The 25,947-nt window shown below is 38.4% G+C and overlaps 1 protein-coding gene across 1 annotated transcript in view; it reads left to right on the top strand.

The window, feature by feature from the left end:
• LOC124615812 (leucine-rich repeat and death domain-containing protein 1) overlaps positions 1–20,208 on the top strand; it is a 218,238-nt gene extending 198,030 nt beyond the window's left edge. Inside the window, exons 6-8 of the mRNA XM_047143956.1 lie at positions 1,672–1,896; positions 6,080–6,278; positions 19,189–20,208. Coding sequence (XP_046999912.1) covers positions 1,672–1,896; positions 6,080–6,278; positions 19,189–19,322 — 558 coding nt within the window. The 3' untranslated portion in view covers positions 19,323–20,208. The remainder of the gene's footprint in view (positions 1–1,671; positions 1,897–6,079; positions 6,279–19,188) is intronic.
• The last annotated feature ends 5,739 nt before the right edge of the window (positions 20,209–25,947 follow it).

Raw genomic sequence — 25,947 nt, forward strand, 5'->3', positions numbered from 1 at the left:
TGACACTGTACATTGTAATTTATATATCCATGTGTTCACTCAATGACTAGAAACAGTAACACTATAAATACAACTTTAGGGACTGTCTAAACAACTTTACATGTAAAACAGCTTTTATTTTCACAAGGACCTTATTAAAAAGCTTCAAACCTCTATGGCATGGACCCCTCTGCCACATTCTGTTATTTGTAGGACTTGTAAGAAATTTTTCACTAAATGTGGTGTTATTGCCATGGACATCAAGGCTATTGACCACAAACAACATCTGTGCAATGTCGTCAATGTGTTGTAAATGTCAGTCATGGACAGAGCAGTGTTCTGTGTCGTCATGAGTGCATTATGTTGGAACTAAGTGACTTCAAACGTGGACATTTTTTTAGTTCTGGTATGGTGGGTGCTACTGTAACAAAGGTAGTCAAAGTGTTTGGTGTTTCAAGAAGGACTGTACCAAAAATTTACACTGCACACAGGGAAACTGGAAACACATCATTTGCTAAATTACAACATGAGTGAATGTTTGTGTTGAGTGATTGTGACATATGGTCATTGAAGAGGACTGTGATGAAAAATAAGAGGATGACAGCTGCAAAGGTCACTGCAGAACTGAATGTCACACTCATGAATCCCTTCAGCACTGAAATAACGAGAAAGGAGCTCCAAAACCTGGGAATTGCAGGGCTAGCTGGAATTCCAAAACCACACCTCAGTGATGCAAAAGCCCGAATACGAAAACATAGTGCTGAAAGTCATAAAACCTGGACTATGGAACAATGGAAAAAAGTCATTTGGTAAGATGAGGCATGTTGCACACTGTATCCAACTTATGGTTGAATTTATGTGCCAAGAATGAAATGTGTAGGGGGTTTGGTGATGAGTTGGGCAGCAATATTCCACTGCCTTCATGGGTGTTCTGCAAGGTAGCATTACTGCCAAAGATTATGTGACCATTTTGACTGATCAGACCCATCCCATGGTACAGTGTTTGTTCCTCATTAATGTTGCTGTGCTCCAAGATGATAGGGCTCCTGTTCACATAGTTTGCATTGGCCAGGATTGGTTTTGTGAGCACCTCTCCTGGCCACCACAGTCATCAAATCTCAATATTATTGAGCCACATGATTACTACCACCTCCATCATCAGCACTTGAACTTGCAAATATTTTGCAGAAATAATGGTATAAGATTCCCTTGAAAACCAAGCAGGACATACAGTTATCCTTCTGAGATGACAGGAATCTGTTTTGAATGTCAGTGGTTTTTCTATGCTGTATGAGGCCTGGTAAAGTGTTATGTTTTTGGTATTTCCACATTTTTATGCACCACTTGTATGTTATGTGCTGTGAAGGAGGGTTTGCATGACTGCCTTGTTTTATTTCCATTTATTATTCCAATGACTTCTTTTGAGTTGCTTCAAATAAAATACTCATAAATACTACACCAGACCTTTGAGAATGTTGGGATTATGTTAAAATACTATAGTAAAACCATGAAATTTTTGTTGTCTCCTAAACTTTGGGAGAACATAAGATGTCATTCTCTTACTCATTTAACTCTACTAATATTATTAATAAAAAGCAACTGTAATATATTCAAATAAGATGAGAACTTTAATTTCACTGTCCATTCAATATACTGTCTGCAATATATTATTTAACTAAATAACAATTACAGCAAAACCTTGTGGAGCTGGAAACAAGAGTAGCTGAACTTAGGTTAGAATACAATCTACTCACAGCGCTGGATGGATCCCTGATGGGGCTTCATGGCCTACAGAAATTAAATATAAGCCATAATTTAATTGAAACCATTTCTCCTGATGATCTTATCAACCTGGATGAACTGAAAGTATTGGATATCTCATTCAATCGACTCACTACTTTAGAAGAAACATCTAAGGTATGTCCTACTTTTACTGAGAATATATATGTATAGTCTATGATTTATAAATACAGCCATGGGTTGACAAGGGGAATATGAAGAAGATTTGGTACTACTTGTAGTAGAGAGATAGATAACAAGATAGATCTACTCTAAAGCTACTGTTAAATTAGTTTAATAAGTAATAAAAATTCCTTTTTTGTAAATATAATTACTGCACTATATTTTAGTTATAAAGCTTTGTCAGGCTTCTGTTTGAGACCTACGCAAGGGGTCTGCAGAAGACGTCATTAAAGAGTTTTCTTTTAATGAACTGTAACCTGATACAGGTAAAAGGTAAGATAATACTGTTCCATATGATTCTTATGCATTTGTTTTATTACCTAATTTTCTGTGTGCATGACATAGTTTTGTTTCTATTACACAATTTAAAATTTTATAATTTTTCTTGTTCTATAATTTTCCTGCTTGTTTACCAGTAGCCTTATGATCGACAAATCTTTCTAGCATACCATAATCTAATCGCCTGATCTCCTGCATTATTCATTATCTTTAACTTACAGTGGTCTTAGGAAGCATGATTGCATCTACACTGCCTGACAAAAAAGTGAAGCACCCCAAAGACATGGTTAGATATAAAATTAGCTTCATACATGTTCATACCTTTGGCACATTAAAGGAATGCCCAGCACCAGGTAGAACAGCCACCATAGTGCATAACAGTTGTTCATGTTTAACGTTGTTACTGGGTCTGGTAGGTCACATTAGGGGCATGAACACCATCATATGTTGAGTGATCACTGTGAGGGACATGAAGCTGCCACATACTCATGTAAGATAGTATTATCAGCACTTGATAGACCCAAAAGGACTGTCATAGTGGGTGTCTAGTTAGTTGACTGGTCAAATCAGGTAGTATCCATATTTTTGATACATTTTTCTGTGACAGTGGCCCAATGTCAGACTGCGTTGGAATGTGGGGACAGGCATACTTGTCATTCAGATTCTGGTCAACTACATCTGATCACCACAAGAGAGGATTGCTACATTGTGTGCCAAGCACATTCTTAACATCTTCATATCTGTGTCTGTTGTCTGAGAACAAGTTATGGAGTTCCTGCAATACTCCATGTAATCTCATACCATTAGTCAGAGAGTAGCAGCAGCTGATTAGGGAATTACCAGCCCATGTGTAGGCTGCTATTAACACCACAACACAAAAGGCTGTGTTTTGATTGGTGCCATGACTGGGCAGCATTGACTATTGATGACTGGTTGAAACGTGAAATTGATAGCAGCAAGATTTTTGGGTGAAATTTAAGTATATACTGAAAGGATAGGCAAATGGGAAATGAAGGAGGTATACTGGTCGCAGCAGACTGGGAACTCAAAACCAACGAGAAAGAAATTGAAGCTAAATGTGAGATTGTTTGAGCAAGACTCAGTATCAAGGGTGGGAATAAAATGATAATTGGGTCCTCCTATCATCCACAGGACTCATCTCCTGATGTAACCAAAAACTTTAAAGAAAACCTCAGTTCACTTGTATGAAGTCCCCCAGTTATACTGTAATCATCAGTGGAGACTTTAATCACCCAGAACTTAATTGGGAAAATTACAGTTTTGTTAGTGTTGGGCTTGCTGACATCCTGTGAAACATTAGTAAATGCCTTCTCTGAAAACTATCTAGAATGGATAGTTAAGATCCCTACTCATGATGGGAAGATACTGGATCTAATAGCAACAAATAGACCTGACCTCTTTGAGGATGTCCACATCAAAACTGCTATCAGTGACCATGACATAGTTGTGGCAACAGTGATTACCAGAGTACAAAGGACAACTAAAACAAGCAGAAATATATACATTTCAGAAGACTAGATAAAAAAATCACTAGTGTCATATCACAGTGAGGAACTTGAGACTTTCAGCACAGGGCAGGAGCACATAGAGGAAATATGGCTCAAGTTAGTTGACCATGCATTGGATAGGTAAGTACACAGTAGAACAGCTCATGATGGGAGGGAGCCTCCATAGTATACAGTCACTGTAAAGAAATTTCTAAAGAAACAGAGATTACTGCATAATAGGTATAAAACAGAGCATAGGGAATGAGACAGAAACTGAAATTGAAACTGAAGGTAGCAAAGCAAAGGCTGAAATGCTTAACTCCATTTGCAAATGTTCCTTTACAAAGGAAAACCCAGGAGAATTGTTCCAGTTTAATCCTCATACTACTGAAAAGATGAATGAAATAAGTATTGGTGTCAGGGGTATTGAGAAACAGCTGGAATTGTTAAAACTGAACAGAGGTCCAGGGCCTGACAGAATCCCTGTCAGAGTCTATACTGAATATACAGCTGAGTTAGCCCCTCTTCTGACTATAATCTGTCATAGATTCCTTGAACAAAAAACCACAAGCAGTTCTTAAAAAAAGCACAGGTCACACCTGTCTACAAGAAGGGTAACAGAAGTAATCCACAAAACAACTGTCCAATATCCTTGACATTGATTTGTTGTAGAATCTTAGAACATATTTTGAGCTCAAACATAATGAGGTATCTGGAACAGAATGACCTCCTCTCTAGGCACCTAACAGGGATTCTTAAAACATTGATTGTGTGAAACCTAACTTGCACTTTTCTCACATGACATAGCGAAAACTTTGTATGAAGGAAGTTAGGTAGGAGCAGTATTTCTCGATTCCTGAAAAGCAATTGGTTCAGTTCCACATCTATGCTTATTATCAAAAGTATGATCATATGGGGTATGAAATGAAATTTGTGAATGGATTGAAGACTTTTTGGTAGGTGGACGCAGCATGTTTTTTTGGATGGAGAATCATCATCAGATGTAGAAGTTACTGGAAGGGTGCCCCAGGGAAGTGTATTGGGACCCCTGCTGTTCTGACCTTGCAGGTGATGCAGTTACTTACAATGAAGTACTATCTGAAAGCAGTTGCATAAATATCTTGATAAGATTTCAAATCATGTGTGCGACTGGTTCTGGAATATTGCTCAGGTGTGTGGAACCCCTACCAAACAGGACTAACAGGGCATATTGAACATATACAGAGAAGCACAGCACTAATGGTCACAGGTTTTTTTATCCATGGGAGAGTGTCAAAGAGATACTGAAGGAATTGAACTGGAAGACTCTTGGAGATAGATGTAAACTATCCCAAAAAAGTCTATTAACAAAGTTTCAATGACATATTGCTCACACAGGGATCACAAGGATATGATTAGAATAGTTACTGCTTATGCTGAGGCATTCAAACAATCATTCTTCCTGTGCTCCAGACACAAATAGAATAGGAAGAAACCCTAATAACTGGTACATTGGGACATACCCTCTGCTGTGCAGAGTATAGATGTGGATGTAGATTGTGCCCAGTGAAGAATCACATTTGTGCACCATATTGGATCTCAGATGACCAGCATCAGTGAGTATGGTGGTGATCTGTTGAGAGGTTCCATTCATCCAGAGCTTTGGAAGGGCACAGCCATGTTACTCCTGGCATCATGGTTGAGAAACTATCGAGTATGACTTCAGGTCATGGCTGCTAATGATTGAGGGAACTATGAAGGCACAACAGCACATCGTGGACATCTTGCATGCTCGTGTGTTACCTCTTATGTGACAGTATCATCGTTCCATTTTTCAATAGGACAATGCTTGTACACCCAGGGCACATGGCTCTATGAATCATCTGCATGAAGGTGAGGCCCTCCCATGGCAAGGAAGTTTCCCAGGTCTGTCACTGATAGAACATGTGTGGGACCAGCTTGGATGTCAACTCCACCTCAGTTCCAGTATTCAGGACATCAAGGACCACCTACAACAGGTGTGATGCAGCTTGTTTCAGGGGAGATGAAGGTGCAAGCACAGGGTAGACTAACAGTGAAAGCTGTAAGGAACCAGTCCTTGGACTGAAGACCTAAAACAAAGTTACATGACTAATTCATTTATGAATAGTCAAGAAAGATCCTAAGTGTTCATCTGCCATGGTCTCAAGAATGATGTCATGGGGAAAAAAAGTCATTTACACTTTCTCAGCTTGAAACATTTCAACTTTTTTTTGTTAGATATGATAGTTTCTATTGTAAAAATTATAGATGTGATGTTTATCATCATTGTGATTGTAAAGATCATACATTATTTATAATATTTTATTAAATGCAAATTCCTATTATTTCAGACTGTTCTTCCAGCTTTGGAGTTTCTGTATGTTTCAAATAACTTACTAACGGCCCTAGAAAAAGACTTCCATGGACTTCCAGTTCTGTGTTGGGCTGATTTATCACACAACCAGATTCAAACCGTCGGCCAGGATCTTATAGCACACACTAGGTGTCGAAGGTTTGGTGTTTATGACACCCTTAGGATATATGTTGATGGTAAGAAGAAACCTTTTAATTATATATACAAGATTTTGTATGTGTGTGTGTGTGTGTGTGTGTGTGTGTGTAAGAGAGGAAGAGAGAGAGAGAGAGAGAGAGAGAGAGAGAGAGAGAGAGAGAGAGAGAGAGAGAGAGAGAAAACAATACATGCTCCATTATACATGTGTATCAGGTAACAAGGCAAATTTATTGATTTTAGATTGTCTACAGAAAATCATATTTGATTAATACTGATGACAATTTACACAATATGTTAACATTTTTTCACCCTTAGTTCATAAAAGCATTAAACACATTTCAAAGTTTTTGATCATATCAGTAAAATCTCTGTTTTCCCTTTAAAAAAGTGCAGAGTTCACCAATCTTTGACATGATGATATCCTCTCCTTCATGATTTGCTTCATATTTCCCAAACTTTGACTCTGCATTTAATATTTTACAAAGAAGGCAGTCATCAACACATCATTAGAAACAATATCTAGTACCATACCAAGCTTATTAAAATTTATTAATTTGGCCACTTATCATTTTGGATTGTCTCTTCCTGTGTGGACTCCTAGAAGGAAAGGTGAGTATTCTTGGAGATGTCAGAAATGATAATCAGAAGCAAAAAATCTCATATAAATAAATTCTTTTATCTGAAAGAAAAATTCGGAGTAAGAATTAAAATCCATGGACAAGAAATAAAAACTTTGAGGTTTGCCGATGACATTGTAATTCTGTCAGAGACAGCAAAGAATCTGGAAGAGCAGCTGAATGGAATTGACAGTGTCTTGAAAGGAGGATATAAGATGAACATCAACAAAAGCAAAATGAGGACAGTGGAATGTAATTGAATTAAATCGGGTGACGCTGTGGGAATTAGATTAGGAAATGAGATGCTTACAGTAGTAAATGAGTTTTGTTATTTGGGGAGCAAAATAACTGATGATGGTCAAAGTAGAGAGAATATAAAATGTAGACTGGCAATGGCAAGGGAAGCGTTTCTGAAGAAGAGAAATTTGTTAACATTGAGTATAGATTTAAGTGTCAGGAATTTGTTTTTGAAAGTATTTGTATGGAGTGTAGCCATGTATGGAAGGGAAACGTGGATGATAAATAGTTTAGACAAGAAGAGAATAGAAGCTTCTGAAAAGTGGTGCTACAGAAGAATGCTGAAGATTAGATGGGTAGATCACATAACTAATGAGGAGGTATTGAACAGAGAAGAGAAATTTGTGGCACAACTTGACTAGAAGAAGGGATCGGTTGGTAGAGCATATTCTGAGGCATCAAGAGATCACCAATTTAGTATTGGAGGGCAGCATAGAGGGTAAAAATCGTAGAGGGAGACCAAGAGATGAATACACTAAACAGATTCAGAAGGATGTAGGTTGCAGTAGGTACTGGGAGATGAAGAAGCTTGCACAGGATAGAATAGCATGGAGAGCTGAATCAAACCAGTCTCTGGACTGAAGACCACAACAACAACAATTCCGAATATAGTGATGGTCAGGTCAAAACTTGTCTACCTAATCTCTTTGCTCTAAATAAAATAACCTATGATGGTCATAGGGACATGCGCATGGTTCAGCAGCAAAAAAGGTACATTTTGTTTCTCTAGTACAGTGTGGTGCAGGATGACCAGTTCACAGATTCAGATACAGATTGTTTATTAGTCATTCAGCATTTATGTGTGCAGTAAACTTCATCAGTCCATTTACTTATTAGTATTACAAAATACATACTTACATTATTTAAATTGTTGTATTTGGCATTTGTAAAAATTCTTCTAAAGAATGATAGGGTTTGCTTGCAAGAAGCTGTGCAGTTTTTCCTTAAATAATCTGATTGATATGCTTGTGACATGTTCACACAGTTTGCTACTTTTTTTTATTGAGATGTAGGTATGAGTACTGTTTGTTTTTGCTAGTATGTTTTGTGGTAACAGCAGAGTAGTACTCATTCTTGTGTTATAATCATGTCTTTGAATTGTTACACTTAAATTTGGTACTTCAGCAAAGTCGTGTTATTCTGGAGGAACAAATAGCAGGACACAGTTACTTTACAAGAGGGCATTCTGTTGGCTGTCATGTGATGTGTTGGCTAAAATGCTAATTTTCATTATTTCATGACCTGTAAACTGTAAAGCATATTAATGCTGTGATTGACTTATCAGTTTTTCCAATGTAACAACTCCTTTTGTGATCAGCTAAAAAGATATTAACAGTTAGTTTCTTTATTCAAAATATCGTTACTTATCTCCAATTAAAAGGAATTTTATACAGTGGAACCCTACAAAGTAAGCATAATTCATTCCAAAATCTTACTCACAGTTTGAAACACTTGTTAAGCAAAACCACTCATCTCATATAAATTAATATAAAATACGATAATGTGTTCCATTACTAAAAGTTTTATCTTATTCATACCATTTATTCAAAGAAAATTATACATACAGTATTATGTGCTTTCAATATAATGGAAGGAAACATTCCACGTGGGAAAAATTATATATAAAAACAAAGATGAGGTGACTTACCGAACAAAAGCGCTGGCAGGTCGATAGACACACAAACAAACACAAACATACACACAAAATTCAAGCTTTCGCAACAAACTGTTGCCTCATCAGGAAAGAGGGAAGGAGAGGGGAAGACGAAAGGAAGTGGGTTTTAAGGGATATGTCTGCTTGTGTCTGTATGTGTGGATGGATATGTGCGTGTGTGCGAGTGTATACCTGTCCTTTTTTCCCCCTAAGGTAAGTCTTTCCGCTCCCGGGATTGGAATGACTCCTTACCCTCTCCCTTAAAACCCACTTCCTTTCGTCTTCCCCTCTCCTTCCCTCTTTCCTGATGAGGCAACAGTTTGTTGCGAAAGCTTGAATTTTGTGTGTATGTTTGTGTTTGTTTGTGTGTCTATCGACCTGCCAGCGCTTTTGTTCGGTAAGTCACCTCATCTTTGTTTTTATGTATTATGTGCTTTATTATTCATGAGACATAACTTATTCTTTATTACTAGGAAGCTATCTGTAGTCATTTGTTTCAGCTGATGCTTCAACACTTGGCAAAAATATGACACAGCATTATTATCAAATAAATTTGTAGTGCACACAGCCACTGCTTTATTGGGGTGATGATTTTCAGTGCATGATGTAACTGATTCCCAAGCTTTCATCATTTCTCTTGTTGTTCCAGAAGACTGCTGCTTTGCTGTTAGCACCTCCTCCTCCTCCTCTGATGAACTCCTCTCCACAACTTTCTGCTGTGAAACACACTGCAACTCCATTAGCTCTTCGGTCATTATTTCTAGGCTGTGATTTTCCACAAGCTCATTGATATCATTGGTAACCACTTACAGTCCCCTGCTCCTGACCAAAGACACAATCTCATTGACTACAGGCTACACAGGTACTGACTCAAATGCCTCAGAGTCACATTCAACAACACATTCTGGCCAAAGCTTCTTCCAAGCAGAAGTGAGATTTCCCTTACCTCACCTTTTTGATCGTCTGGAAACAGGCAACAATGTTGAAGTGATATTTCCAAAACTCTCTGAGAGTGAGATTGGTAGCTTCAGTCAGCTCTAAGCAATGTGTAAAGAGTGCTTTAGTGTAGAGCTTCCTAAAGTTAGAAATATTCTGCTGGAGTTATGAAGTGCTGTTGGGAGGCAGAAATTGGGTCTTGCTGAATTGAAATTCTTCAAGGCAGTGGTCTTGTAGGCCTGGAGAATGGGCAGGAGTGTTGTCCATAACAAGCAAGACATGGAGTGGAAGACTGATCTCAAGCAAATATTTTTTCATTAAAGGACCAAACACTTCATTGATCCAATTGCAAAAAAAGATCATGTGGCACCCAAGCCTTGTTGTTGGACCTCCACATCACATTTAACCTGATCTTCTGGACATTATGCTTCTTGAAGGTTCATGGAGTTTCTGAATGGTAAACAAGCAGCAATTTAATTTTCAAGTTGCCACTTGCATTGGCACAGAATAGCAGTGTGGGATGGTCTTTCATTGCTTGTGACCAGGTAATGTATTCTCCTCTGTTATAAAGGTACACTTCAACATCTTTTTCCAGACTAGACCTGTTTCACCACAATTAAAAACCTGTTGCAGCAGATAACCCTATGTGTGTCTTGAAATTGCTGATGAAGTTCTCTGCTGCCTTAGTGTTGGAGCTGGCTGCTTCGCCATGCCTCACAATGCTGTGGATGCCAGTTATTCTCTTAAACTTCTCAAACCACCATGGCTTCCTTTCTTTGGCAACTGATGATCCTGGCATCTCCTAAATGAGATCAGTGAAAATCATACTCACATTCTCACAAATGATGTTATCATTAATAGTATTGCCTTGCAATTGCTTTTCATTTATCCATATAAGGAGCAACCTTTCGGCATCATCCAGAACATGATACATGATACTGTTGTTTAGATGCTCTTGTCACTTCCTTTGAAGCATCTGTCTCCTTAATCTTGTCCTTGTTCTTGAGGAGAGCACAAATAATTGAAGTAGACCAACTGTTGGTTCATGCTAAATCAGCAACGCTCACACCACATTCAGATTTTTCAATGATTTTACATATCATTTCTAAGGTCATTTTCTTTCTCTTATGGTTGTCTTCTTGTGGCTTTATCTTCAGCAACATTTCTACAAAGGTTATTAAAATTTGCACACAAAAAAAACACTGTGTGATCACAAGTTTAGAAAAATGTGTGATCACAAGTTTAGAAAAATGTGTGATCACAAGCTGCACTAAGGTGCTAGCAGAAAGGTCACTAAACCCAAACTGCTGTACATACTAAAGACATTGTTCATATGTTGCTGCTGACAATTAAAGATGTTCATACTGCTGAATGTTTTGCCCACCACACACAAACGGATGGTCAAATCACACTAAATTGTCATGAATCATTATATGAAACATTGTTTGTTAAGTGAGTCATTTCTTGTACAATTTGTTTTGCTCATTTTGCAAATTGTGCATTATGGGCGGTGCTCAGTAAGTGAGATTCCACTGTACACACCAGTTGTGACTATTGAGTGACATACATGTTTTATAAAACTAGTTGTCTATGCTCTCAATGGACTTAAAAAAAATTATGATTTGAAAAACATTTCAAATGCAATCAGTAAGCTTGTTAATAAATAGGAGGAAAAATTTTCTTGTTAGTGGCTACTGTTCTTATTAGTTCTGAAATCTTTCTTCTTAATTATACCGCTCATCCTATCTCTTTATTAGAGTAACCATTTTTTCTTAAAATCTAATTGTAGTTCATTCATGTTATACTGGAAATAGATTGTAGTAATACAGTGTATCGAAGAAAGTTGCAGTAACCACCCAAAAATATATTTTGTATCTGAAATAGTCTTGTTCTAGTACCATGGTAAACTCTTATCAGTGAATGGGAAACCTCATAGCCTAACAGTTGCCAATTTGTGTGAAAAAATGTTTGACCTATGGTGACCTCAAACAGCCAATAAAAGATACTGCAATTTTATTGATGCCTTCATAGTATTTACCCACAGCAAAGACACGTTGGATGTCTTCATGCTACTATTCATTAGCAAAACTTATATACTGAAATGGAGTACCAGTTAGGAGAGTAAAATCATTTTCTGTCTAGGAGGTTTAATCTCATATTTTATAAGTCTAAATTCATTCAGTCTGTAGTGCAATGGTTACTCACTTGTTTTATTTTGAAGCCAAGTGTCTGTTCATTTAGTAAGCCAGTCAGTCAAGCCCCAATCTGTCGCCTGTTTACATCTTCAGAGCAGCAAGTTGCATATTTAGCTTTTCCTGTATTTTACTACTAGCATTGTTCTTAAATTTTGTGCACATTTTTCTATTTGAGAGGTGTAATTTCATGTTTTGTAATTATAAGTGTACATTCAGGCAGTCTGTAGTGCACTTTTCATTTCTTCTGAACAGCCAGCCACACATCTCATTGATGTATCAGCCCCCATTAGTGACACATCAGGAGGATAGCAAGTTGCATATCTATTGTATTGTATTGTATTGTATGGAACTGGGGACCTAGAAATGATGGAGAGGCTTTGTCCCCACTGCAGCCCTCAGTGGCTCACAAACCCACAACAGGCTACAGCAGTCCACTAACCCCACCACCGCCCCACGCCGAACCCAGGGTTACTGTGCGGTTTGGCCCCCCAGTGGACTGCCCCCGGGAAAGTCTCACACCAGACGAGTGTAGCCCCAATGTTTGCATAGTAGAATAATTATAGTGTACGCATACATGGAGAAAGTGTTTGCGCAGCAATCACCGACATAGTGTAACTGAGGTGGAATAGGGGGAACCAGCCTGCATTCGCCGAGGCAGTTGGAAAACCACCTTAAAAACCATCCACAGACTGGCCGGCACACTGGATCTCGACACTAATCCTCCGGGTAGATTCGTGCTTGGGACTGGCATGCCTTCCTGCCCAGAAAGCAGTGTGTTAGACCATACGGCTAACCTGGCGGGCTGCATATCTAGGTTCTGTTGGCTTGTATAGTTTACTTTCTCAATTAGTGGTGCTAGGATGGGTAGGATGTGTGCATACTGTGTGCAGATGCAAGAGGAGTGGGCTGCAGTTTGTGAACAGCTTTATGTGCTTTTGGCTATGCTCAGCCACCTTCAGGTTGTTACCTCAGGGTGCAGCGGCAGTGGAGAATTTGGTATGTTCATGGGACACCCCAGAGTTTGCTTGTTTTACCCATGGGATCTGCTAGTAAGGCATCTCCTAATGTACCCATTGCAGTGTATCCACCCTCACAGCAGAATGAATGGTCGATGGCAACCTGTTCACATCACTCGAGATGGAGAGACAATGTAGAGACTGACTGACTGGCCTTGCCTATTTGCCCTGTGAGTGAACACGTGGCCATTACTTCAGCAGAGTTCAAGCAGGCACAAGTGGGCAGGGGTTTGCTAATTGTTGGAAGCTCCAATGCTAGGCTCATTATCAAGTTCCTTACAAAGATAGGATTCAGAGCTGGAAATAAAGACAATCTGCATTCTGTTTGTCTGCTGGGAACCTCATCTAAGATGTGGAGCTGGCCTTGCCTGCAGTTACTGAGTGTGTAAGGTGCAGACATTTGCATGTTGTGGCTCATGTCTGAACCAGTGACGTTTGTTGCATGGATTCTGAGGCCATCCTCAGTTCATACAGGTGGCTAGAGGATGTAGTGAAAGCTGCTGGCCTCATGCACAGGATTTTAGCATGGCTTGCAGTTTTCAGCATTGTTTCCAGAGTAGACTGAGGTCCCTTGGTTTGGAGTCGAGTGTATGGTTTCAACCAAAGGCTTCATTGACTCTGTGGCAGTCTAGACTGCAGATTGCTAGACCTGCATTATAGGGTGTGGATTCGTCAGGCTCCACTTGGTTGGTCATGGGTGCAGTACATAAGGAAGTAGTTACTTGGGTAACAGAGTACTTGTGGAGTGCCCTTGGTAATATTTTAGGCTAGGCAGCAGTTCGAGGCACTCTGATGAACAATCATAGTCATTATCGAGAAAGGGAAGTCAGACTGTTTTCAGAGCAAAGACACTTTGCCTGTCAAAATTTTATCAGTAAATTGTCAAAGTATTCATAACAAAGTTCTCAAATTTACTGCCCCTCAGTTAAGTTCTCATGCTCAAATTATTCTTGGGACTGAGAGCTGGCTGAAACCTGAAGTAGAAAGCTCTGAGATATTTAGTGAGTCTTGGAACATATATCAGAAAGACAGATTAGATGCCATCGGAGTGATAGTGTTCATTGGAACTGACAAAAACACTGTCTCTGTTGAGGTCAAAGTTGAGTGTGATTGCCGTTATCTGTTGCATATAATCAAGTTAATTGTTGGATGTTTTTATCAGCCACCTGATTCCATTGTGACAGTTATAGAGTCATTCAAAGAAAGTCTATGGTCTGTAGCACCTTAAACACCCAGATAATGCAATAATAGTTGGAGGATACTGTAACCTAAGAATATAGACTGGGACATCTATGGATTCATTTCAGGGGTACAGACACACTGTGTTGCAAAGTATTTTTCAACACTTTTCTGAAAACCGTCTTGAACAGCTAGTTCAGCAGCCCACATGCAATGGAAATATCATAGACTTATAGCTACAAATGGATTGGACTTTATCAGCAGTGCCTGTTTAGAGATTGGGATGACTGATCATGATGTCATTATAGCAACTGTGGTTACAGATGTTAATAACTCAGTCAAGAAGTCTAGGAGAGTATTTCTGCTAGAAAGAGCACATAAGTAGTTGTTAATATCACACTTAGACAGTGAACTGACATCACTTAGTTTCAATAAGATGGATGTAGAGAAATTATGGGCAAAGTTTCAACAGATTCAAGATCATGGACTAAAGAACTATGTACCTAGTAAGTGGATTAAGGATTGAAAAGACCCACCAAGGCTTAACAATGAAATTCAGAAAATGCTCAGGAGGCAAAGGATGTTGTACTCTCAGTTCAAAAGAGAATGAACAAATGATGACAGGCAAAGTTTAGTTGAGATTTGAGCATCTTTGAAAAGATCTATGCACAAAGCAGCCAGCAAAAGGTCTAGGTGAGAACCAAAGATAATACTGACCCTATGTAAAATGGTTAAGTAGGCCTAAGGCTTCTATACGGTCACTTGTTGACCAGTCTGCTATGACAGTAGAAGTTTTAAATTTTATGCATAAGAGATTGTTCTTGCAAGAGAACTGTACAAACATACCATCATTTGACCATCAAACAGACTCCCATGTGAAGGACATAGTAATAAGCATATCTGGTGTAGAGAAACAACTGAAAGAGTTGAAACAAGTAAGTTACCAGGTCCGGATGGAATCCCAGTTCAGTTCTACAAAGGATACTCTTCAGCATTGGCCCCTTACTTAGCTTGTATTTATTAAAAATCCGTCACCCAGCACAAAGTTCCAAGTGACCTGAAAAGAGTGCAGGTTACGCTTAGTTACAGCTTTCTCTTTTCTCACACGATATCCTGTACCCCAGTAGTGGTACAGGGTACCCTCAGTCATGCATCACACAGTGGCTTGTGGAGTGTGTATGTAGATGTAGATCAACAAATAACATACAGAAAGCACTTTTATGTAGTACACACAAAAGTACACACTGCCAGTCTCATTATGGAGTGCTCCTAGAAGGGGAGGAGGGAAAGAAATGAATTTTAACATGTGTTGAGAGGGTGTGTGAAATTATTTCAATGATTATGAAGTTGACTCAAATTTAAAAAGAACTTGGAAGTATGAGGTCATTTATCTGTATGATGTAGCACCACCACTGATGTGGATGCACGTATTGATTTGGTTGGAAAGGGTGTCATAAAGCTGGTGTATCCTCTCCTAGTGCACACTGGTCCACAACTATTGTAAATGGTCCTTGATATAATAGATACTGGCAATGGGACAGAGTTTATGTGTGCAGTCAAACTTCCCTCAATCACTACCAGCAAGTCATGCTCAATGGCTTCCCACAACATGATGCTGGGAGTTATACATTTACAGAATGGGACCTCTCCCCAGGTTGCTGCTGTACTCGCCAACCATAGCCATCCAGGGTAGTGCAGAACTGTGATTCATCACTGAACACTGTTCATCAGCAGTCCATGCATCCTGGTCATAGCACTAAACTCCAAATGCAGCTGTTTGGTGTTGATGGCAGCCCGTGCTTGGGATGTTAATTCCCTAGTACAGCTGTTGCTAGTCTCTGAGCAATGGTGTGGGATGACACAGAATGTTTCATGGAGTTCAGAACTTGTTCTCAGATGATAGGCATAGATTTGGAGGGGTTATGATGGGCTTAGTGCATAATGTGGCAAGCCTCTCTTCTAGTGGTCAGACATATTTCATCAGAACCTTGACAATGAGAGTGCCTACATTCACATTCTCATTAAATCCACTTTTGGGCCACTGACAGATAGAAATTCTGCACAAATCTGGATACTGCATGATTTGACCAACCGGCCAAATGGAGACAAGCAGTGAGGCTCTTTTCGAACTCCATCAGATGCTACAAAGCTGTCTCAAACAAGTATGCAGCATCTCCATGATTTTCACAGTGATCAGTCAACATCTGATGTTGTTCGTGCCCTTTGTATACCATAATGGGTCTGGTAACAACACTGAACGTGAATACCACTAATGAATGTCATTGGTCATTCTATCTGTTGTCACAGACAATTGTAACTCTTAACCATTTACATGCACAATACACACTGATGCCCATATGCCCCCCCCCCCCCTTTCACCACTCTCCCCATGAACCATGCACCTCGTAATGGTGGAATGCCATACCATAGGTGCAAGCACAATTGGGAGTTATCTGTTGAGAGGCCAGACAAACAAGTGGTTCCTGAAGAGAGGCGGCAGCCTCTTCAGTAGTTACAGAGGCAAAAATCTGGATGATTGTCTGATCTGGCTGTGTAATATCAACCAACATGGCCTTGCTGTGCTGCTACTGAAATGGCTGAAAGTAAGGGGAAACTACAGCTATTATTTTTCCTGAGGGCATGCAGCTCTGATGTATGGTTAAGTAATGGTGTCCTCTTCCTGAACATTGATCTCCATCTCTCTGATGGCTCCATCGACACCTCTGTACACATTAAACCCACCAACCACCAACAATACTTGCATTTCAACAGCTGTCATCCTTTAACACCAACAAATGCCTCCCATACAGCCTAGGCATCTGTGGTTGACATATCTGCAGTTATGGGAAATCCCTTGCCCAGTATGCTGAAGGCCCCACAAAGGCCTTCATAGACAGACAATAAGCCCTAAACCTAGTCCACAAACAGATTTCATGTGTCATGTTGTCACGCACCTCCAGCCGGGGGGGAGTGTCCCTCTTGTCATTCAGTATCACCCTGGACTGGAACAATGGTACGATATCCTTCACAAGGGCTTTGATTATTTCTGATCCTGCTCTTAAATGAGCGACATCCTACCCAAGATCCTTCCTACCCCTCCTAAAGTGGTATTCTGTCACTTACCCAGCCTACACAATGTCCTAGTCCATCCTTATGCTGCTTCCAATCCCACCCCTGACCACAGGGATCATATCACTGTGACAGATCAAGTTGCAAGACCTGTGCAAGCCACCTACCCAGCACCTCAAACTCCAGACCTGTCTCAGGGTTATCCTACCTGATCAGAGACTGGGCCACTTGTGAAAGCAGCCATGTCATATACAATCCAACTCTGCCACAAAGACTGCACAGTTTCTTATGTCAGTATCACTATCAACCAGCTGTCCACCAGGATGGACGGTCACTGTTAACCTGTTGCCAAGAACAGGGTTGACCGCACCCATAATTGTCCTGACCTCAACATCAGGTAACACTGATCCTGCACCCTTCACCAAATAGTTTTCCCTTCTACTGTCCTGTCATCCACCCCAGCTCATTTGCCAGCACCACTTTCAGTGTGCACCACTCCCCACCAGCCCTTACAATTATGTGTTATGTTTTGAGCCCATGTACTTACCACCCCTCCCTCTCAAATTCCTAGCTGGCAAACTGGCTCCCTCCCTGAGAGACACTAGCCACTCATACCTGTCTCTCTCCCTGCCTTCTGCCTCCCCCTCCATGCCTCCCTCTCCCTCTACACAACCCATCCGACACTACCTCCACCACAACCACTCCATCTGAAAAAATACAGTGTTAGTCCATCCAAAATAATGTAGGTGTGTGTGTGTGTGTGTGTGTGTGTGTGTGTGTGTGTGTGTGTGTGTGTGTGTGTGTGTGTAGGGGAGAGGGGTGTGTAGGAAGAGGAGAAAGATTGATAAGAGGATTAGCCAGACAGGCAGATGAGGAGTGGGGATGGGGAGAGAGACAGTGTGTGTGTGTGTGTGTGTGTGTGTGTGTGTGTGTGTGTGTGTGTGTGTCTGTGTGAGAGTGAGAGAGAGAGAGAGAGAGAGAGAGAGAGAGAGAGAGAGAGAGAGGAGGGGGTGGGGTTGCAGAGTTTGGGGAGGATTGACAGAGATCAGATATGCTGAACTTTATTTTTTGAGTAGGAGAAATTTGAAGTTCGTATGCTAACAATTAACAACTGAAGAACATTATTTAGTCTGTTTCATCCTGTTGATTGTTCTGTTCATGTTTTTTTTTATGTGAATTTTACTTGTTCACTGATTCACGTGTTTGTTCCATGCAAATTTATATTTTCTAATGCGTGTTGACTTTTACTTCAATATTTTATCCTGAATGGGGATCCTGTTGTTAGTAGGCAATACAATTGGCACTTTTTCCTTACATTAAAGGAGCTGATGTCTACAGACATTTTTATGAATCCACGAAAAGGATATGATTACATTTTGATATGCCTTTTTTCCCTACAACTTACTTTGTCTTGCTCTAATTATCCTGTCTCAAATGTCTGCCTAGTCATATAGTAGTTCATACAGCAAGAATCAACAGTGGTTCTCTGTAGGCATTTAAAAGAAATAGTGAGGTAATTTTAATGCTAAATTAATCATGAGGTGCATTCATTTTGTCACCTGTAGCTTTATGTGGAAGTATTTACAATTATATCACTGTTGTAATTGATGGAACTCATTTTAATGTCTCATTCTTGTTTTAATTATCATCAAATAATTTCATACTGTATTATGTCATAAGAAAGTAATCAGCATGTCAGCTTTAATGAATATTTTACTAGGCTTACTTTGTTTGCTCTTCAATTGCTGTGCATGTATTTCTACATTCAAGAATTTTTGTATTATGTTTAAGAAAATTTCTGCATTTAAGAAACAGATTTACACATTTTTGTACATGAGAAGATTATTGTTAGCATGGAAGGATAAAGTTAAAAATCTCTGTTAAGTTCCTAATTTCATGTCACATTATTCTTACATCTCTTGTCTATAAAAACTAAAAATATAAGATCAACTTGAATTTTTCCTCATATGTCAATTTTGTTTTAGGGAATCCTATTGTATGTGGTTCAGAGCTGGAACAGGCTGTTGCTGCCATAGAAGCCCATTATGCCAAAATTCATGGTGTTCTTGAGTGTACCACAACAAACTTAACTACAGTTGCAGTAACCATAATTGAATAAAAAGTGGCCATTTGAGTTTTACATTTAGTCACAATCCTTCATTCTGAAACTCATGATACCATCATAGACAGATTAATATGTTAAGTGACTCTGATGGGGTATCTGACGTGCAGTGAAAAGAACTAGTGTGCTGTGGGGTCTAAAGGACTGTAAGCAATGTTGTGTGTAGATGTCTGACATATGATACGAAACAATGTCCACACATACATATAAGTACAAATCATGTGGCGTAACAGCTGGAACTTGAACAATAATCAGCTCAGCAAGTGAAAGTTTCCAATCAAAAAGTTATTGGAAAGTGCTATGATATTTATGGAAAAGTATTTCATTGATTCACATTTCGTTTCCTATTTTTTTTTTTTTTTGTTTTTTGTTTTACTTTTTTGTACAATGTAAAATAAAGAAAGAAAAATATATTTTTTAGTTGTTGTGTGTAAATAACATTGTGTGGTGCTATGAATCTCAACTTTATTTCTCCAGAGATGCTGTAATTAAAAACTGACAATGTTCTTTCTCTTTTTCACTTGACAGAAGAAAAGGACTGGATTCATACAGAAAATGGCTTTTCTTTTTGATGGACTGATTATCAAAAACTGTATGATTTTATGAATGAAACAGACTGAATAATTTTGTGGTGCACATGCCTTTAATTCTTCAAAATTTTGTTTATAGATTGACTTGGAGAATTGTGTGAGTTTCAGAATGAAGCAACATGCATGCTTTATAACACACATATCTCATAGTGCAATTATAATTAATAAAACAAAACTGATTTGAAATGTGTTATCAAGTTGAGCACATTGGCATGTGGTCTTCTGTTCAAGAATGGGGTCTTTATTTTTTGTAACAGTATCACTTTCTTAAAAGAAATCTTATGCTAAAATAATTTCATAATTCTATTGGTATGATATTTCTGTGATTTACTTACCTTGCCAGAAAAAGTGTTTTTCAAATGTTTGATTCAGTTATTAGTAATTACAGCTGAATCTGGAAGCACTAGAAAATGAATTTTTGCTACTGAGAACACATATTATTGAACACATTAGGAAATGCTTCCCACAATTACATTTTCTTAAGTATCAAGAGTATGTCTAAATTTGAGAAAGTAGAAAAAACATCATTATTATTCTTTCTTAAAGTAAATTATTAACACTGATGGAAGTAAAACAATACCCACTCTCTTGCCAAGGGATTATCAAAAGTAGAATGATTTTGTAGCAGTGAAGAACCATGTGACCCACCATGTTTTAATACTTATTATACTTAAACTCCAGTATACATCATTTGTTTTTAGATGGTAAGTTTTGATAATATTCTAACAGAGTGAGAATAATGGGAAAGAGAACATTGTTCCTTTTCATATTCAAGAGAAACAGTCATTGACATAGTATTTAAGAGGTACAGAACAGGAATACGAATGCTCTCGTTTATTCTGGGTTTCACAGAACACCCTAGAAAACTTGAAAACATAAGTAGATTAGCCACTCAGTTAATAATCTCCCTTTTAGTGTGAAAGTGTGTAAGACACTGCTTCAATACTGTGAAAATATGATACATTTTTTTGTGAATGTAGTGACTGATATTGTTTGCCTAACAAAGGTCTCCTTACCTAATATTTATACATAATTAAATACAATAAACATATAGCCAGATTCAAGTGATTTTTTTTCACATGGAGTCAGTTGTACAAAAAGTTTTGTACTTTATTTTAAGTTATTTAAGTAATAAAGTATAGCACTGAATACCATGATGTACACTACTTATTGACAGCGAAAGTGATGGATTGATTCACCAATGGTTACTAAATGTTGGTACAATCTCTCTCTTTTTCTCTTTCTCTCTCTCTCTTGGATTCATTGTGTAAACCAGTGAACTGTATCTTTTTGCTATAGCAGAAAATGGGCAGACAGAAGAAAGGAAGCATGACTTTTAAGACACTGTTTACAAATAATATGTTAGCAGAATTGAATTATCTGATACTACACTATAGTCATAGTCACATATTGCTTGATTTATTCACCAAAGAACAATTGTAAAGACATACTTACATGCATTAGTTCAGTATTAACTGTCTCAGTTGAACTCAACATATTCATTCTTTTGCTCATGATAATCCATACAACTAGAACTCATCATTAAGGGGAGCCCTTAGAGCCATGCAATGAATCAAAGTATTAAGTAACAGAGAGAAGCAGCTGTTGGAAACTTTATTAATAATAAACTGTTATTAAACTGTTTGTGCCTAATGAAGCTAAGATTAATTAAGTAAACTGAACAGGAAAACCACTATGTTGACAAGAATTGCTGCTTCCTCACTTATAAGAAATAATTGCTGCTATCTCTATTGCTAAGGCAGTATCTGTTGTATTATATTGTATTTTTATTGGGCCACTTACCCATGTAAGTAGATTGTACATCAGGTATTCTACACACACAAATTTAAATTGCAACATTCAATCAGGAATATACTCCATGTTTAAGAGATTCATGCTGCAGCAGATAGAGACTGACAGAGATAAGCATACCTATAGAGTTCTAGTTGCTGTTGTGTAATACTCTTTATACATATAAGGCAAAATGTCCACCAGAGTGCTGCAGATGGAACAAACACAGTCTAATTGAGCAGCACCTACCCGATTGACACAACACAACAGAGTCATATGGCATGCCACAACAATGTCCGATGACTGTGGCTTTCTCCACTTTTGCTACATGCCACATTTATGATAGTAACAGTTTACAGAAGTTTTTACTTTGGTTGTGTGATTCTCTCTGTATGCAGGAAAGTGAGAGATGATCTTGAATTCAATATCAATTTTGTTGGCGATGTGGAGGAATGTAGTTTCTGGGGTCTTCAGCCAAAAGACTGGTTTGACACAGCTCTCCATGCTACTCTACACTGTGTGAGCTTCTTCATCTCTGCATAACTATTGCTACCTACATCTTTCTGAATCTGCTTGCTATATTCATCTCTTGGTCTCCCTCTATGAATTTTTACACCCTCCCCCCTCCCCCCTCACCATCTCCTCACTTCCTTGACACAAACTTCTTGTCTACACAATTCTGTTCAGTATCTGCTCATTAGTTATGTGATCTACCCATCTAATGTTCAACATTCTTCTGTGGCAGTCTAAACAGTGTATTGTCCATGTTTCACTTCCGTACATGGTTACACTGGAGACAAATACTTTCAGAAAAGACTTTTCAACTCTTCAATCTATGTTCTGCGTTAACAGGTTTCTCCTCTTCAGAAATACTTTTCTTCCAATCACCACCCTACATTTTATATCCTCTCTACTTCGGCCACCATCAATTATTTTGCTGCCCAAATAGCAAAACTTATCTAGTACTTAAAGTGTCTCATTTCCTAATGTATTCCCTGATCATTACCTGATTTATTTTGACTACTTTCCACTATGCTTGTTTTTCTTTTGTTGATGTTAATCTTGCATCCTCCTTTCAAGACACTGTCCATTGTGTTCAGCTGCTCTACCAAGTCCTCTGCTGTCTCTGACAGAATTACCATGTCATTGGCAAACCTCAAAGTTTTTATTTCTTTTCTCTGAGCTTTGATTCTTACTCCAAATTTTTCTTTGGTGTCCTTTACTGCTCATTCAGTGTACAGATTGAATAACATCAGGTATAGGCTACAAACCTGTCTCACTCCCTTCTCAATCACTGCCCCTTAACTCTCATTGCTGCCATCTGGTTTCTGTACAAGTTGTAAATAGACTTTCACTCTCTGTATTTTACCCCTGCAACCTTCACACTCTGTATTTTACCCCTGCTACCTTTAGAATCTGAAAAAGAGTATTCCAGTCAAACTGTCAAAAGCTTTCTCTAAGCCTAAAAACCCTATAAATGTGGGTTTGACTTTTCTTAACCTAGCTTCTAAGATAAGCCATAGGATCAGTATTGCCTCAGTGTTCCTGTATTTCCCCAGAATGCAAACTGATCTTCCTGGAGGCTGGCTTCTATCAGTTTTTTTCCATTCTTCTGTAAAGAATTCATGTTAGTATCTTGCAACAATGTCTTATTAAACTGTTAGGTAATTTTCACACCTGTCAGCAACTACCTTCTTTGGAAATGAAATTATTACATTCTTCTTGAAGTCTGAGTGTATTTTGCCTGTCTCATACATCTTGCACACCAAATCCAAGAACAAAGAAATATCCATGTGTATATTATCACGGCAGTACTGAAAACAGCAACAGTAATGCTCAAGATAAAAAGTGGGAAAGGTCTGCAAGTGAAATATCAGCAACAGGTACAGTAATTAAAATTCATTTAGTTTATTGTGGAAGAGAAAGAAGATGTAAAGCAACATAAAAAAGATTTTCTGAATGTAATGTAATATCAGATCCTTTAGGTATGTAGCAATGTATACACTTTGTTCTGCCAAGACAGTCATCCATTTTGGCTAAGAAAGAAACCACAGGGCTAATATCTCAACTCCAATATGTTGTTTATTAGTCTGTTGGTTTCCTGGGTTTTGATGTGAGTGATATGGTCCTGCTGGGATAGATACCAGTGAAAACATCAGAAAATGCCTGAAGTCCAATGCTTTGAATACATGGAAGTTGTGGGGAGTACAGGCAGGCACCGTTTCTCTAATAAAAGCCTTTTTTCTTACCTTTAAAATTTTACAACTTTATTAACTTGAATTTAAAACAGTAAGCGAACATTTACTGTCATGAACAACAAGATCTTCAATATAGTTTGTTAATGAAAATTCCTGAAGTAGTATTTTAACAGATTGAAGAACAACTCTCAGAATCAGATTACAATGTTTGAAACTCAAAACCCCTATTTAAGCTAAGGAAAAAAATGCAAGGTTAAATAAAAGATTCTAACACCACATGACAATACCAAAATTTTCATAGATATCACCTGTGACCTCTAAAGGCAATAAAATATTGATGGTAAAATTTTTAATCAAAACAACTTAAATGCAATAAAATCTGATTACTATCAATGTACACTCAAACCCCGTAGTATCTACAATGGGCACCATATCACAAAATATTTTCCTTCTTTTTAAACACTCTACACCATAATCCTCCCTACATAAGCATCCAACTGAAAAACTCCACAGTCAATCTTTCCCTTACTACAAACTCTTAACAGTACCTGTAAAGTTCAATCGTGGACACTACCTGAGTGTCGTGCTACAAGCAACGAATGATGACAAATAATTAAGCATAGAAGTTATAATTAACTAGGTATGTAATCTTTTCCTTTCAAACTAAATAAAAAACACACAAATCAACTCTTTATCTCAGTGGTTACATCAGTTAAAAATAAAAAATACGATTCAGATCTTTTGATTTCGTCACGGTCATGCACTGTTGTGCACCGTGCTCTCCTTCAGGATCACTTGCGGCACGGAAAAAATTTTCCACGATGTACAAAACATTAACAGGGTGCAACCAACTTACAAAATTTGCATACTTTTTTGTATTTTTTAAATTTATTTATTTGGTCCTGTTGATTACATATTACACAGCCAGTGTACACGTAACATAGGACAAGTCAATTGATGCAATTACAATAGTACATTAACATTTATACATCACATTGCACAAACATTGGTTTATTTTACAAGAACAATTACTTTTTGCAGTATTAAAGCCTGCATTATGCCGAAAACAGTTTAAGTGATTGTTTAAAATAGTAGAATAAGTGACAGTGCATATTTTTATGCTACTGACATATATAAGGAAGTAAATTTTCTTCATGGTCATGGTTTGAATGAATAAAAGTTTTAACTGCATTCCTTAAGAAGAGGTTTAAGTGAATGCTCAAGAGAGTGGAATACATGGGAGTTCACATTTTCTCATAATGAAACAGATAAATTTACATTTTATCACCACAATTTCAGTTAAACTACGGGTAACAGCATCACACTTTATCTTTAAGGGAGTGCTTTTCTTAGGCAGTTTCCCCCACTGGGATTATATGACAATGTGAACACAGCTCACAAATCTTAAAAGGGGCGAGGGAGTAGATGCGGTACTACTGAACACTTCGACTATACTGCACCACACCAAACAGCAGTGTGGTGGGGTAGACAAGAGACAAATCAACAACTGTTGCAAGGCAACCTCAGCAAGGCAGTAAGAAAATATGTGGGACTTTAAACTCTTTAGAGGGCCAGACCAAACTGCAGAGTGATGTCACAAGCTAAATTATGAAAATACTATTGGCGATTTTGCCCTGACAAGTAGAACCATTAAATATGCTAAATGGCCTGTTCAAAACAAAACCTCCTGAACTGCTTAGAAACAAAGGCCAGAGTGTTATCACTAACTTGGGTCTTCGGTGGCCCAAATATCGAAATAATTCCTGATAAGTGACAGATGGTAGTTATAGCTGTGACACTACTGGTTGAAATAAGCCATGAAAAGCACGAAAGTGCATTGACTACCACCAGGACTTACAGATCCTGGTGAGGTAGGGGACCAATATGATTAATGAATCACTTGTCCATAGGGTAACTTTCTCTAAGTGGATTGGAGGAGCCCCCTGGGAGGATCCGAGTCTGGTTTCACTTGCTTGCAAATTTCACACTCACCAACCATGTGCCGGACGCCTTTATATAAACTGGGACAAAAGAGCTGCCTCT

The sequence above is a fragment of the Schistocerca americana genome, chromosome 1 (assembly GCF_021461395.2).
Source record: "Schistocerca americana isolate TAMUIC-IGC-003095 chromosome 1, iqSchAmer2.1, whole genome shotgun sequence".
Lineage (NCBI taxonomy): Eukaryota > Metazoa > Arthropoda > Insecta > Orthoptera > Acrididae > Schistocerca > Schistocerca americana.